Source organism: Haliaeetus leucocephalus, unplaced genomic scaffold, assembly GCF_000737465.1.
Source record: "Haliaeetus leucocephalus isolate CR32 unplaced genomic scaffold, Haliaeetus_leucocephalus-4.0 Scaffold160, whole genome shotgun sequence".
Taxonomy (NCBI): domain Eukaryota; kingdom Metazoa; phylum Chordata; class Aves; order Accipitriformes; family Accipitridae; genus Haliaeetus; species Haliaeetus leucocephalus.
Window position 1 is genome coordinate 312,434 of NW_010972596.1, and position 16,359 is coordinate 328,792.

Below are 16,359 nucleotides of genomic sequence, written 5' to 3' on the forward strand. Positions count from 1 at the left end.
TCTAGAGCAATTTTGCCCATAAAGTAATCCAGGACAGAGAGAGAGTGTGTTTTCATATTTGTGTTTCAATTTACTCTTGCAGCAGCATTGTTTGGCTTTTGAACCTAATGTGACCCAAACTGTAGGGATCTGACTGCAGCAAACAAGATCATAGCCCAAAGGAATTTTCATTCTGAGGACAGGCATGCTAATATATCCTTTCAGAATTTCACATCCCCCCTCAAATTTTAGGAAGGAAATGCATTTTGCTAATGTGTTTTTTCTTAAAGAACTGTTTTTAGTTCTTTATGGTAACAAATTACAGACTTCCCTGTAGTATTTCTCCGTTTAGGTAAACTTCCTAATAAGTGCTTGCTGCTATGAACCCATATTCCATTAGATTGAACCCCCCAAAAATGGCTGACTTTTAGTATTCTACTTGCTTTTAGCCAGAAAGTTCAAACTGTAGTTTGGAGCATTTCTTTTGGTGGTAATACCAGCATATGCAGTGACTCAAGGACCTGATTTAAAAACAAAACCAAAAAAAACCACAAACCCCAAACTTAAAGTAGATTATAAAGAATCTTTCCTTTCAGAGTTATTTTTAACACAGATCAGTTCTCATGTTTCAATGCTTGTTTGCACAAGTATTTGTACTGGCACAATTGAGGGACTTTGTTCAAGGAAGGAACGAGTATGGGGCAAGGAGAGAGCAGTGGACTACACCATCACGAGGCGGAAGTATTTGTCAAACTGTGGTCTCCCAGAATTCTTTATTTGAAAGAATATGGTCCTTTATTATATTACTCTGTGCAGTTTCAAAGGATTTAACTCCACAGACTGGTATTATAAACTTGATTTTTCTGAATGATGATTACTGCATACAGTTTAAATGCTCAAAACACTTCATCTGACTGCCTATTTGCTTTTTAGAGCCAAGAACCAGAGCTGTTACCCTGAAAAGGGAATAGAAAAACAAAACTTGACAAAAGTAATCTTTCTTCTATATATTTGAAGGCATTCAGCACGGTTCTCTCTTCAGGCTTTATTGCCAAAGTAAATATCTGACTTGGAGCCTGTCCTCCAAATACTGAGCTGAAAGGGCACATGTGTTTTCATCTCCCACTGTTGTGTTTTCTAATGCAAATAGTTGCTGTTCTTCAGGGGAAATACCTCCAGCTGCACCGGGCTGGAGTTGCCATTTTCAGCAGTCATACCTAAATTTCCTGGGAACTGTTGTAAACTGATAAATGTCTTCTCCACCTTTTCAACGTGGCTTTTTTAATTATAAGAAATCAGTTGTTGCTTACCACAAAAAAATCTGGAAGTTTAGATTTTCTTTGTCATGCAGCATGGACCTGATTAGAAAATACAGCTTTGGCTGTGATGCATTGCTTTCCTCCAGTAATGTAGACCCCTTGCTTAACTTTATATCCTAGAGAACTGGGTTTTCTTAAAGGATTGACCGTTGTTTAAGTGCATTATTCAGTGATGTTTTTCTTCAGTTGAACTGTTATGTGCTGCTGATAATGCAATAATGTACAATCCTTTCAGCACGCCCATAAATCAGTAGGTGTTCTGTAAATATATATGTACACATATGTAATGCTCTCTGTTTACTGATTATGAAACCATGTAATACAGGTTGTTGTTGGCTTATGCTGAAACTTCTTGAAAGAAGCCCACTTTGAAAATGTGTTGCTGTTGAAGCTAATATTATGATTCAGGTACTGTCTTTCAAAAGTACTGCATTTCAAATTTGTTTTAAGAGACACATAGGTAAATCCTGCTGTATGGTGTTATCTATACTAATGTGTGGTGTCTGTTTAGGAAAACTATTGGGTATATCCATAAACTTTAAATGTCTGCATCTCCTCATTGGCTACTGCCCCAAATCAACTTAAGTGCAATTTGTTATACAGAGGCAGTCATTTAATTTTGGTGTCCCAGGGCTACAGCTTGTGGTTTTAGCCGTATAATGAATGAGAAATTGTTTATAAAATTAACAAGGACTCAAATTACTTTTTTGCTTCTTAACTAGAAGCTTTGTGTCTTAACTGGAGAAATCAAGTGTATAGTTGTGCATACTAAACTGTTTTCTTTCCCTTCCCACATGTTAGACAGAGGGAAGGGTCGCCAGAGGCAAGCTATTTTGGGAGAGCACCCATCATCATTTAGACATGATGGTTATGGTAAGTAACATAGGATGTGTCCTGGTTTCAGCTGGGATAGGGTTAACTGTCTTCCTAGTAGCTGGTACAGTGCTATGTTTTGAGTTCAGTATGTGAAGAATGTTGATAACACTGATGTTTTCAGTTGTTGCTCAGTAGTGTTTAGACTATAGTCAAGGATTTTTCAGCTTCTCATGCCCAGCCAGGGCACCTGACCCAAACTGGCCAACAGTGTATTCCATGCCATGCGACGTCCCATCTAGTTTAGGAACTGGGAAGTGGGGGGGCAGGGATTCGCTGCTCGGGGACTGGCTGGGTGTCGGTCGGTGGGTGGTGAGCAATTGCCCTGCGCGTCATTTGTACATTTCAATCCTTTTATTACTACTGTTGTCATTTTATTAGTGTTATCATTATTCATTATTAGTTTCTTCTTTTCTGTTCTATTAAACCGTTCTTATCTCAACCCATGAGTTTTACTTCTTTTCCCGATTTCCTCCCCCATCCCACTGGATGGGGGGGGAGTGAGTGAGTGGCTGCGTGGTGCTTAGTTGCTGGCTGGGATTAAACCACGACAGGATGACAGGTGGTTATGATTTCTTTACATGTTATGTGGAATTCTAAATTTCAGTCAGTGCTTAACTGTGGACCCCTACAGTATGAGTAGTTCACTGTTGTGCTGTACGTGCAGTGCTGTCAGTCCACGTTCTGAAAATGCTAGTGATTCACTGAAATCTATGTGCATTTATTGCCGTACCTCTTCCTTCCTTTCACGGACAGCATCCGGCTCTACAAATTTATTCCTTGGAATAATGTTGCCTTTCAGTTGCCATCACCCTAGCAATGGATGGAAAATGACATCTGTACTAGGAAAGCAGTTTTCTTTCAGAAAATGGCAACATAGCTTGATTAATGGTTTGATGCAACACAGAGCTCTTTGATGTTCTTGTGTGCAAAGCTGTGAATTGTGGGCTTTGCGTTTCTTCTAATTAGCTAATTCTGAGAAAGTATAGCTATGCGACTGTATAAGAATGATGTTTTGGAATTAGCGCTATAAAGCGCTGCGGTTTTTACCCATGCTATCTGTAAATGAAGATCTGCTGTCACTTTCATGTGTTGTACCAAGACCTCAGAGAGGTCTAGTTATTTACTTAACTGTCAGATGCAATGTGATTTGTCTTGCCTCTTTCTTTCCAAATGTATTGATGATATTTTACACTGTAGGTTGACCTTCTACCTACTCTCCAAAGGTTCTTCAAATCTCCAGAATTTCCAAGTTCCACCTTGTATTCACTGATGTTTTTTTCATTCTTCTGATATACCCTTCTACCTTAAGTAGTATGGCTGTCTCCTCCTATACCACTGTCTCCCTCTTAATACTGTTTTTTGCTGGGGGGAAGAAGGACAAAAGGTTCCTTTTGTACTTGGCTTATGTGAATTTCACATTATTTTTGTCTCAGAACAGGAATCCTCTCATTGGTCTGTAATACTGATGTTTTCTATAAACAGAAGTATTGCATACTAGTAATGTTTCTTCATTTAAAAAAAAAAAATGTTTATTTCAGTGAAACTTGTCACTTCTCCTGTAGTTGAAACTAGGACAGTTTCATTTTGTGTTAATGCAGGGGTTTAAGTATTCCTGTTTCTTCCAAATGAGCTGTTTGTAGAAAGGCAGTCTTCTGACTTAATCTCTTGTCTCTGGAAAAGAGCTGTGTCATCTCCTTTCCTGGCCTCTGGCTAAAAGTTCACTCCTTTTGGTTTGTTTTCCCTGCTTTGTAATATTCTTTCTTGGCATGATATAGCTCTATAAGTAGACATGGCAATATTGCTGAAGGTTTCTTTTAAATATTTCTTCTGATAGATTTATGTTCAAATATTTTGTATGGTGCAGGGATTTTTATAATTACTGAAATAATTTTTTCACTTGTGTATAAAAACAATACCATGAAACAGCTCCTTCCTTTTTGTCTGGTAATGTAAGAAGAGACTTGGAACATTAAAGGGAATAGAAGAGGGGTTTTCTTGTTTTGTGGTGGGGTTTTTTTGTTCTTTTTTGTAGGTTTTTTTGTTTTGGGGGGATTGTTTTGGGTTTTTAATTGGAAAAAGAATTAATGGAAACTGCTGTAACGTTGTTTCACTTCCCCCTCCTTTAAATATGCATTACATATGTGGGCTTTAATGCATAATTAAGTAGTGAAACTTATTTCAAACAGTGTGAAAGCATGGTCTTTCATCTCCTTAGGGTCACATGGTCCTTTGTTGCCATTGCCAAGCCGGTACCGAATGGGATCTCGGGACACTCCAGAACTTGTTGCTTATCCGTTGCCCCAGGCATCCTCTTCTTACATGCATGGTGGAAATCCTTCTGGGTCAGTTGTCATGGTTAGTGGGTTGCATCAGCTAAAGATGAACTGTTCAAGAGTCTTCAACCTGTTCTGCTTGTATGGAAACATTGAGAAGGTAAGGCATAATTTACTAGAAGCTTGGAAACTACTATAGTAATTTTAATTGTTTTGGAAAAAGCCTGGCTGAGATGGTCTAAAAATGTTTGCTAATAACTTACAAAACTCTTGGTTGGGCTGTTTGTTGCAATGTCATTTTTTCCCTTATCTATCTTAGGTGAAATTTATGAAGACTATTCCAGGCACGGCACTGGTTGAAATGGGTGATGAGTATGCTGTGGAAAGAGCTGTCACACATCTCAACAACGTCAAGTTATTTGGAAAGAGACTTAACGTCTGGTAAATATGTTTTATCAGATTAATAATCTTCAGTGGGCAGATGGAATGAGGTTGCAAATGGACAATATCTCATTGTTCTGTTATTGTTGGAGTTACAATTTCCAATTTGCAACTATTATTCATTTATTTATTACTATTTATAATTTTCATTATTATTTTATTAATAAAGCATATGGGCATTACATGGATTGGCTGTTAATAAACTGTATTCCCTAATGTGCCTTATCCATCCTTTCTACAATTTTTAAGGAAGGTTTCAAATCCAATCCATCTTCTTCTTCTATTTCAAATTGTTGTAAAGAAATGCCAGCTCTGTTCTGGTTAGATCGATAATCTGTGTGCAAAGTATGCAAGTCTTAATTATTTAAGAAACTTTAATTACATATATCTCTCTCTATCCTTAAATCCCAGTGTTTCCAAGCAGCATTCAGTAGTTCCAAGCCAGATATTTGAACTGGAGGATGGCACGAGTAGTTACAAGGATTTTGCAATGAGTAAGAATAATCGTTTCACCAGTGCTGGCCAAGCATCTAAGAACATCATCCAACCACCCTCTTGTGTGCTGCATTATTATAATGTTCCCCTGTGTGTAACTGAAGAAACATTTGTAAAGGTAGGCAGTTGAAATGACTGTGACATACAGTGCTTTGGGGCTCAATCCTAGCTTTACGCTTTGCTACTTTTAAAAAGAAATAACTGGGATAGTGACTGGAAGAGAACTGGTTCTTAAAACAGGTTTGTAGCCTCTCTATGTAGGAGTTGCTATTTTCACAATTCTGGCATTATTCTCTCCATTTATTTTTTTTTATTTTTTTTTTATTGTGAGAAACAAGATCTTGGAAATTAAGTTGAGGAGCTTAATGTGGTTTTTTTTGTGGAGGAAGGGGAAAAGGACTCACACGAAGCCAAATAAAGGAAAAGTTAGGACTACAATTCGCAAAAGATTTACTGACTCCCTGAGATGGTTACTCTAATGACTGCTAGGATGTTTTGAAATGGAGAGAAGCACGCACCTGGAACAGTTTGCACAGTTGAGTCCTAAATGAACTCCGGATGCTTAAATCATGTACTACTGGGTCTCTCAAGTGGAGGCAGTGGTAAAATTGGTGACAGTTCAGGGAGTTCTTTTTCAGTTCAGTAAAAAAAATTTTTTTTTTTTTTTTCAAGCTCTGTCTGAAAGTTAACTCTGGTGCATGAGTGGTGTGCTTGTATGTACAACTTCTGAGCTACTGTATTGAAGTGAGAATGTTGAAAAGAAGAATTTGGTTTTATTTAAATATAAAAATTGTTTGAGGTAGTAGTGATAGCAGTACTCTAACAATTTTTGTGCCTATAGAACCATATATATCATGGGACAGTGCAGGTATAGGAGCCTTTTTTTGCATACTACAGAACAAAACATTTTTAAAATAATAATTTGCCATAAATTCTTGGAAGCTCTCTTAAAGAGTCAGTATTTTCCTTTTTGTGTGTCTCCCAGGAACTTGGAATTTTTGCTAATGTGTTTATCTGCATTTTTACTGGAGTTTTACCTCTTATTTTATTTTTGTGACAGTTATGTGAGGATCATGAAGTTCTCAGCTTTATTAAATACAAAGTGTTTGATCCAAAACGTAAGTAAACTTTCACCTCTTTGGGGAGTTATTTGGATTCCAGTTTTGATAAGAGTGGACACTGTCAGGAGATGTTACTGATCCCCTCCTTCCCATTTTTATTTCTCATTTTGACAGCTTCTGCCAAAACACTGTCTGGTCTGTTGGAATGGGAATGTAAGACAGATGCAGTGGAAGCTCTCACTGTACTTAATCACTACCAGATAAGAGTCCCAAGTAAGTCAGTTTTACTTACCTTACTGCTATAAATTTTTTTTTCTTGCTTTCTTTCGTGTTGAACCTGCCTTTGTAAAAGGTGAGGCTTCAGCAGCTCAATCTGCACCTAAAAACTGTGGTGTTCTTATTATATGTATATAAGCTGTATTTTTATAGATATATACATACACATATACTATATATATTACAGTATACAAATACCGTATTTGTATATTATACGTAATACATATATTTTACAGTATTTAATCTCTAGTTTAGGTTCCACTAGTTTCTATCTAAATGGTACTCCTTAGTTTTTGAGTTAACCTATAGAACTCAAAATATGCTCTGCAACTTTGAAGTTACAGAAAGATGGAGGAAAAAAAAATTGGATTGGGATAAAGAGAGGGCAGGCAGGAAAAGCATTAAAATCCACTGTCATCAAAATCAAACCTAAGGGATAATGTCTTACTGAAGCTTTTAATATCTTTCACAATAAATGCAGAGAAATCTGCAATATGTTTGGGTAGAAGATTCTTTAAATTAATACAGCTTACTGCTCTGAATTAACTGCTCCTGTAGTGGGTTCTCTTCCAAATCAGAAATTCTGAGGCCAAGCTGAGTTTAGCTCCAAACTAATAAGAATGGAGGGGAGTTCATGTGCTAAACAAGTACACACTAGGGCAGATCTGCACTGGACAATTAAGATAGTTTACTGGATTAAATGGAATTTTTCCGGCTGTTCAGAGACATAACTTTGAATCCAGCACGATGTCTAATACTATTTTAAACTACCTTCTCCAAACTATTATGGATTTGTCTCCCTGTCAAGTGTTAACAGTTTAAATCTTTCCTATCCCTCCCCCAACCCCGTTTTGCCCACCTTCTCAATAGTGGACTGAGACTACTTCAGGGGCAGAATATTTTTTAAGCTATTATTGATAACATACTATTAATCATTTCAGATTTATTTCGGTTTAGAGAGGTGATAACAGCAGAAGAACTTTTTCAACATGAAAAAGGCAAACCCTAATGCATAATCAAATATAGCTATCACAGGAAAAGGCAGTATTTTAAAACAAGGACTGCTGGTTAAGACTTGCTGTAGTAAGTTTGTCTGAGGTTGACTGAGCCGGGGGGACATATCTTCCGTTACCTGAGAGGCAGATGTGTGCTGCCATCTGCGGGTCTTGGCAGCCTTTCCAAATAGAGGGGAGGGTTGTTTTATGCTTCGCTTTCTGGAGAGGCCTGAAGGGTGTGCTGGACATCCTGCTCTTCTTTTCTCAGTCAAACACGTGTAAATACTATCCAGTGCCACTCTGTCTCTGATGGAAATGCCACAGTCTAAATCTTGACTTCCTTAAATGCCTTTTGCATTTGAAATTGCCTGTTAAGCACTACTTCTATGAAGAGTTCAGCTAGGAAGAGAGGCAGCGATAATGGTAAAGTCTTTTTCATGTATAGTACAACATTTGGAATTCTATCTACATTCCCTTGTGACCAGATCGGTCACTTGGTTTTTATGTCTAAAAAATGCTGGTAGACTATCAATTACACACTACAGGTCATCTGGTATCTGCAGGCCACTGGCGGGGTAGGCAGGGAGGTGTGAGCCTTAAATCTACAGAATTTGTAAACTTGTCAGATTATGCAAGGTGATCTTGATCAGCAGGAGAGCTATGCTCAGTAAAACGCCCCGAGTATGTTATATGTTGTCTCGTTACAGATGGCTCCAACCCTTATACCTTGAAGCTTTGCTTCTCTACGTCATCCCATTTATAGAGAAGAGGACAGCATGTTAAGAGCTCCGTTCATCTTGATTTGCAAGTTTAAAACTACACTTCGTTCACAAAGCTCTAAAGTGGTTGTTCTAATATTGCCTTGTTTCAACTTAATTCTAATATCTTTTATCTTGTTTTATAATAAATGGATGTTCCTTCATAAATACAAAACAGATTTTTTCTTTTTGCCTCTGAGAAGTACATGTTGTAAGCTTACTACAAAGTTTGTATTTTGTTAGTGTAGTATCTTCAAATGTCTAAAGAAGCACCAGTAGTATAAACAAGATTTTCTTCCAAAAATGAAATATATTTGCATTTTCGATAATGTTAAAGATTAGCAAGTATTTTTCCATTTGTAGTCTTAATTGGCAGATAGAACTATTACATCAGAATTTTAAATGTAGAACTTGTTTTTCAGTATCTTAAGTAGTGAAGTATGTTGCAATACTAAAAAGCTTGTATTTATAAAATGCTTTAATCAGGTTAATGTTGCACATACGGAATTTTTAGTAGTATAGACTTGACTTATAGTTCAAACAAAGCTAATGTAGAAAATTAAGTATGTACATGTGTATGGTGTGAATTCATACTTATTTAAAGTGTGGGTTTTGGTTTGGTTGGTTTTTTTTTAAATATTTTCCATTTGCATTAGCATGATGCCATCTATAGCTAGTCCCACCGTAGGGGCCTTTTAAAAATTAAAATTGCAAGCCTGTATCAATGTGTTCATCCTCATTTTCCATAATTTAAACTTAAATCTTTGGTGTTTAACATGTCCTCTTGACTTTTTTTTTTTTTTTAAATAGTGGTTATGGCATACTAAATGGTAAAAGTTGGATATGTGAAAAGATCGATCACAATGGAAACCAAGGTGGTAAAAATAGTTAAAACAAAAAGCAAGCCCCACCATAGTCTCTCATACCTAGACAGTTAATTTGATGTTTTCTTTTGTCTGATTTATCTTACATATGTTATGACCATGAAAGAACTCGTAGGGTGAATAGACTTGGCTAGCCTCTGACTTAAACTGAGGTAATCTAGGTGGGATTCAGATAATGTAACTAATTACATGGTAAGAAATTAATGAGGCGAGAAATCTTTCTCTTTGGGGAAGATGATTTCTTCTGTCCTAGTACTTTGAAACCTCTGTTCTCTCTTCTGGAACTGGAGTTGCATCTTACTTGGGCTAAACTCCCAGAAATGGGAATCCAAGCAGGGAAGTCTGGGAGCTGTTGTCCTTGGCTCTGTGTTTGTTCCCCTTTCAGAATTTGCAGCAAAGTGTTTAGGGCTTCTTTTAGTTCTGCTCTTAGTGATCAGAGAGAAGTTATTTTATCAGATATTTTATGTTTTTTCATACAAGTTTTGTTCTGTCTTTATGGATTTTATCCATATCCATCCTTTATGGAAGATTATTTGTGCAGCATGCTTGTCCTTGAGAGATTATGTTGCAGTATGTTTACAGACTGTGGGCATTGCACATGTCTTTAAATACAGACCAGATTTTCCCCATTCTTAACTTCAAGGCAAATACACCTTATCATACAAGGGAAAATGTGTCAGCTGTCCTTCAGGTTTTCTCGTCAATAATGATTTATTTTTGCCCATCTACCTCCATTTTGTTCATGCTTCAGGTAATGAGTATTTCAGGTATTCAAATCAGGCTTCTAATATGTCTGAACTGGGAACTGAAGGACAGCTGCTCTTTGGCACCTCTTTCTGAATAAGGTTTGGAATAATACTAGCCTCCTGTCTGGTAGGTGGCAAACTGACTTGCATTTTAGGCGCGCTGCTAATACTCTTTCAGCCTCAGTGCTTTTCCCCTAGAAATTGCTTTCAGAGAGCCCCAGTGTAGAAGGCGATGTGCCATATCTTGCTACTTGCCAACAGGATGCTGGGTACTAGTGAAATGTTCTGTGCTGCCTAGTGTTTTAACTGTAAAAGGTCTCTCCTAATCATTCATTTCTCTTCCATCAACCTGAATGTTCTGTTGAAACCTGTTTCTTCTGTCATAACTTGCATTGCTGTTTGTGTTAATGTAGTTTCAGAAGTCAAGTTGTTTGTAGTTGAGCATTAAAAATAGTATGTTACCTGTTGCTCCAGTTTGGGATGTAGGATTAAAGCATTCAGGTGTTTTGGTTTTTAAAAAAAAAAAAAAAAAAAAGGCGCTTTAATGTTTCAGTGTCCTCAGTGGATCACAGCATTCAGTGCCTAAGATGTTCAGGTGAAGGGCATCTTTCCTGTGGCTGCCCAGATAAAACAGAGGACAAACTACTTCCAGGTGTATCTGAGAGGACTCGATACCAGCTGGAAGTCCCAAATGCAAAATGAGTAGCCTGTGCCATGTGGGGAAGAAAAGAGGGGAGACTGAAAAATTGTTCAAGCTTCTTTCTCCTTATAACAATCATCTTATGTAAAAGCTGAGAACAGGAAAGATTCCATGTTGGTGTTTTGCTGTAAAAAGAGAATAATGTCTTCTCTTGGGATTACAAGGATGGATGCTTGTCCTCAGGGAGGAATGAGGTTGGTCTCCTTCCACAAATGAGGTCTGTGTTCACCCATAATCTTGCTCTTTAGAATAGAGCCAAAACAGTGGGGCAGGTGAAGAGTTAGTTGCTCTGAGGGGAGTGAAGTTTGTCTATCATTTGGCAGTGGTATTACTATACTCGTTAGATTAAAATTAAACCATTAAGGTCTCTCAATGCAGTTTTTTCTCTCTTTTGCATAAGCCATACAAGCAAAATAGTGAATATTGCTATGAATATTCCCTGCTTGTAAGCAGCTGGCATTCACACTGTAGTATCTTCGTGTCTGTTCCACTGTTTGGGGTTTTTTGGGTTTTTTGTTTTGGTTTTGTTTGTTTTTTTTTTCCTAATTGATCACCTTTCATTGGAGGTAAACAATATATTGAGGTGGAGATCCGTTTGTCTTCTCTCATGATACTCTAACCCTTGTTTATATTTATTTTTCCTTATATGCAAGAAGTGGGAATAGTTGCTTTTTGACTTTCTGTATCACCACAACAAGATAAGAGTGTATCGCTAGGGTGCTAAAGGATTTTAAAGAAACCATTCAGGAAGTATTTGGGTGTCCTGCTTTATGAAAGGAATGATACAACTTAATGTGGTGTCACTAAGTCTGTCTTTTAGTAAGGGATAATGTTTGGGGTAAGCTGGCTTGTAACTGGCTGAAACCCTCTTTGTTGTAATTAAATGCAACTTGCTCCTTTTCCTGCTGTGTGTTTTCTTGTGAATAGCACTTGAACTTGTTTGAATATTATGATGGCTTAGCAGGAGACATTCAGTCTCTTCTGTTAAATAATACATTGAAGTCTGGGAACATTAACATGCTTGTTTAAATTCCTCCTCCTGCCCCCCCTGCGTCTGGGATGTGTTTAAACATCTTTGGGATTTTTTTGTGTCCTCTTTTGAAAATACCTTGTATTTTCACATCTGTAGCTACTAGTGGATTTTTTTAGCCATTCCAGGTTTTTATGTCTACCCGTCTATTGGTTTATTTCCTTCTGGCAATTACAGAAGTGGTGGTAATCTCAAAAAAAAAAATCTTGTTTGCATTGGCATGGCTTTGGCCAGAAATAGCGTGCAAGAAGGCATGGGAAAATAAAACACTAGTTACGGGCTCAGATTCCTATGAAGAGTTCTTAAAGCACAAAATACCATTGTTCTGATTTTGACCTTAAACTAGATGCATCTGTGCTCTGGTTGAGAACCTCCCACCTTCACATACCCGGTGTATGAAAGGTAACTTAAGAGTTCTGCTGTAAAACTTGCCTTGCAGTGGTTGCCTGTATCAGTTTGTATGTTTGATGCTATGACCAAGCAATGCTCTGGCACGTTGTCATAGAAGAGCTGATGGTGCCCTCTGAATACATGGCAAAAATGTAAGCCTTAAGGAAACAAACCTTGTTGATATGGGTCCCCTGGTAGCAACAGTCCCCAAGAAAGGGAAAAGTGTAAAGGGAAAAGCAGTCTGGTCTCCGTAGAGTGTTTCCTGTGTGTTGGTTAGCTGCTGATACTGTGGTGCTGTCCTACATCGTGGGTTGTGTTGCTCTAAGACAGGTGAGAAAGGCCTCACTGAATAACAGCTAGAGAGAAGTATGTTGTGTGACCTGATTTGTTGTGAAACGCAAAACTGACTGGAGAGTCCTATCTAAGCAAGGGACAAGTGGTGCTGCAAGACCTCTGGAAGGAAGGCAGTGAGGAACAGGGGTGAGCACAGTTCACTAGACCTGCATTTCTCTCTGGGACTGTGGGGCTGACAAGGGTGAGAGGTGGACATCAAACTGCAGCTGGATGAAGTGGTCTGATATGCAGGACCTCACCTAAGACCATCTTACCTTAGAAGCGAGGTGTTTTTCACTTCTTCATTTCTTCTAGCTTGTGCTATTTTTGTTCTTAATTGTTAAGACCACATGTTTTAAATTAATCTAAGCTCTTCCCAGCCTACCTTTGTTTCCGTGAGGAATGGTCTGGGAGTGGACTGGAATGTGAAAAATGTTAATAGTATTCATCAGGGAAGTCTGAGTTGAGAAATACTTGGCATCATTCTTCATCTGTAAAACAAGGGGTTTCCATTTTCCTTCCCTGACCTGTTAAACTGTATGCATGCTAAGCGAGTGGTAAGACAGTATCTTCTCAGTTGTACCATTAAAATTGACGTGTATGGAGAGAGGTGATCAGATGTGATAATGGGATGTTTCTAGCATGCCATTCAGGTTCCTTACAAAAGCTGGCAGGGGCATAGCCAGAGATGAAAATAAGCTGAAACAAATAGCTGTTCAGGATTTGGGATGATGAGGCCCCCAAGTTCTACTGATAAAGCATCTGATTTGACAAAGAGTGAAGAGCTTCCATTTCTAGACAGTTATATTATCAAGTTAAAAGAACAAAATATTTGTGTTCTGTTAAGTGTCCTAATGTGTAATATTCTTTCCCTGTTAGAAGATTTCTTTCTCCAAGGATTGTAATTGCCACAGGATGTGGAGGAACCTAATGCAGCCAGATTACTTGTGCTGTGCTTTGGCCATGTCCCGCTAAAGGAAATAACCTCAGTCCCTTTTCTTGTGTTCAGAAAGCTTTGGTATCTGTCCTGTGCCAAGCCTTCCTGTTCTGGCCTTTCACAGCCAGCTCCCTGGGCTAGAGCCATGCATTAATTCAGATAGGTTTTCTGTTCTTCCTCTTCACTGTTGCAGCTGCTGATGTGAGGTCTTAATTTCTGGCATGATTTATTTAACTTTTTCCTTCCATGATGTTCATGGAGCAGCTGCAGACTGAGTGGGTCTTCATGCAAGGGAATGAGTACTCCTGCAGGGATGTGCCAGGGAGCCAGCAGTTATTAAAAAGACAAGATAATTAACCCTCTTTTCCAAAGCGTCCAGGATCCAGGAATACAAATTAGTCCTGGCAGGGGCAGTATAGCAGTATTCAGAACAAAACACTGAAGTGGGCTTGTAGCATTGGGGATGGCTGAGGTTGGCAGTTGCTGCAGAATACAGAATGTAATTATTCAATTTCATGTAAGCCATTACCTGTTTGTTTATTTTCTCTTGCCACCTTTTCCTCTCTCCATTTGTGGTCTCATCCTTCTTCAAGCTAGTAAGAAAATTGAATTGCAGATGTTTGTGCTCCACTCAGATTTAAGTGGCTAGTAGTCAAATAAGCCCTCCGAAGTTATTAGCTGGAGTGCTTGCTTACTAAAACTCTCCTCTCCTGAATTTTCTGTCACTTAAGCTGTTAATACAGCAGACTTTGGATACTTCAGGAAGCACAATTTGTATTAGTTGATGCTTTCTCTATCATCTAAGTGTAAACTTCTGGCCATTTTAAACTTAATGGCATGGATGCAGGGATTTGCATGTAATATAGATTATGCTTCTATTTTCTCTTCTGTTAACCACAGCACTGGGACTGCTAAATCAGATTAAATCAGTGGGCTTTAGATAAGCGTCCTGTTGAAAGGCTTCAGAAGAGTGTCTAAGAAATAGCCTGGTCAGACAGTGACCTGGGTAATCTTTTTTGAAGTTACTGCATGGCTTCTGTCTGAAACATGGTATCCTCAAACTTCACTAGTTTAAGGTGGGAATCCTACTCACTGAGCTTTTAATTCTCACTTACCTGTCTTCTCGGGGGGGCACTTTAAATCAAAACAAACTTCTGAGTTCTGAGGATAGAGCTCAAACTGGAATAGTTTAGTTATATACTTAAATCTTGCCCAATAATTCTATGGTGACTTTTCATCTTTTTGATGCTATATAGACAAAGACTTGCCTGTGCCTTTTTAAGGATCCTTCTTGTGCCTCGAACTCTTCCTTTTTGTGTCCTAACGTGAAGCAACAAGAACGAACCACAGGATTTCAGATCAGGACTGTGCTATTGACTTATTACAAAGCATTTCAGAGGAACATGCTCTCTAGTCTTGGGGGTTTTTTTTCAGCTATACCTTTCATTTAATAATTAAAAAAAAACCCCTAACCTAATAGTCTAAAGGATAGGTTTCTCTCCATGAAGATAAATAAGGTGATAATACTTCCCCATGTCTTTCAGGATATGGGCCCCAAGTTCACAGCTAAGTGTGACCCTGCTCTTGGTTTCTGCACCATAGGCTATAACACACCATTTATGTTTGAGTGTTGCTTCAACCTGCCCTTGCCATTACAATCAGCATCTGCATCTTTGATGACCCTGTTATTGCAAAAAAAGAAATGGAGCTCTCCCGTTTTTTTTATTTCCCAAAGCTACCAAACAAAGCTTGTTCATTTGTCTGTTTTCTGCACATTTTGAAACTTCCTAAGAAATAGAGCAGGGATATTCAGGGGTGCAGGGACAACAGAAGCTAATCTTACTCTTTTGGACTGGCACAAAGGAATGAGTGGTAAGCTCCTGTCCTGAGACTGCCAGCACAACCTCCATTTCTTATTGCTGAAAACAGACTCAGCTTTCCAGGAACTCTGCTTTGTAGACCTTTCCGGAGAACGCCTGGCTAAGGATAAACCTCCTTTCATACCGAGGACAGAGCAGTTCAGAAACCCTGATGGCATGAGTTCATCTATGGTATGTGTGTGGTGTCAGCCTTTGTGTTCCAAGGGAACAGTTGCTGCTTTCTTGTAGCATGCTGCCATCCCAATAGCCTTGGCAGGAGACCTACCTCCAGTAAGCCGCTCATAGCTGACCAGTGTTTGAGAGGGGCTAGTCTTTGAACCACTTTAGAAGCGGTCACTTTCCATGTGAAGCTGCTCTTAAGCCATTTTCCAAGCACCTATGCTGCTTCTGTCTTGTACTCCTCTTCAGGTGCTGATATTCCCCATTTCCCCAGTCATTGTGTGACTGCCCGTACTGTGTCTTGGCCTGGTTCCTATTAAAGATTGTGAAGATCAGTGTTCCCAACAGTGTCATCCTCTTCTGTGCCTGCTTTTAGTCGTGTATGAGGTTTGAGCTTAGTTCTGCCAGCTGGGAGGTTAGCTCCTGAACCAAGGAGGATGGAAGTCTGCCCTGGCACAGCGAAGCCCTAAAAACAAATTGCCCAGAGCTCCTAGTTTCGCTAGTAGCTCAGAAAGTTGTCCACACTTGTCCCTGCAGCTCAGTGAGGAGTCTATTTACCTCTTGCAAAACATACTGCCAATAACCCTGAATGAGCTTTGTAGCTAGGGCTGTGCAACACAGACCAAACTGATAACCACTGCATTTTGCTTTGTGTCCTTTCCAAGTACAGACCAAGTTTCACTGCTGAGATCTGAGGAAATGGCGGGTGGAGAGGCTGACGCAGTGCTCACCTGGGAGATACTGTTCTTATCTGCTCTGTTAACAGGGAGCTGACCAAAGGAGCAAGAGAAACACAAGCGCACCTTTGGCTCCTGGTCGTGCCAGCA

The 16,359-nt window shown here is 38.9% G+C and overlaps 1 protein-coding gene across 1 annotated transcript in view; it reads left to right on the plus strand.

Annotated features, from left to right (window-relative positions):
• The window catches only part of HNRNPLL (heterogeneous nuclear ribonucleoprotein L-like), a 28,146-nt gene extending 18,754 nt beyond the window's left edge, over positions 1–9,392 (plus strand). Inside the window, exons 7-13 of the mRNA XM_010562448.1 lie at positions 2,100–2,171; positions 4,390–4,607; positions 4,767–4,888; positions 5,300–5,501; positions 6,444–6,501; positions 6,619–6,717; positions 8,423–9,392. Coding sequence (XP_010560750.1) covers positions 2,100–2,171; positions 4,390–4,607; positions 4,767–4,888; positions 5,300–5,501; positions 6,444–6,501; positions 6,619–6,717; positions 8,423–8,478 — 827 coding nt within the window. The 3' untranslated portion in view covers positions 8,479–9,392. The remainder of the gene's footprint in view (positions 1–2,099; positions 2,172–4,389; positions 4,608–4,766; positions 4,889–5,299; positions 5,502–6,443; positions 6,502–6,618; positions 6,718–8,422) is intronic.
• The last annotated feature ends 6,967 nt before the right edge of the window (positions 9,393–16,359 follow it).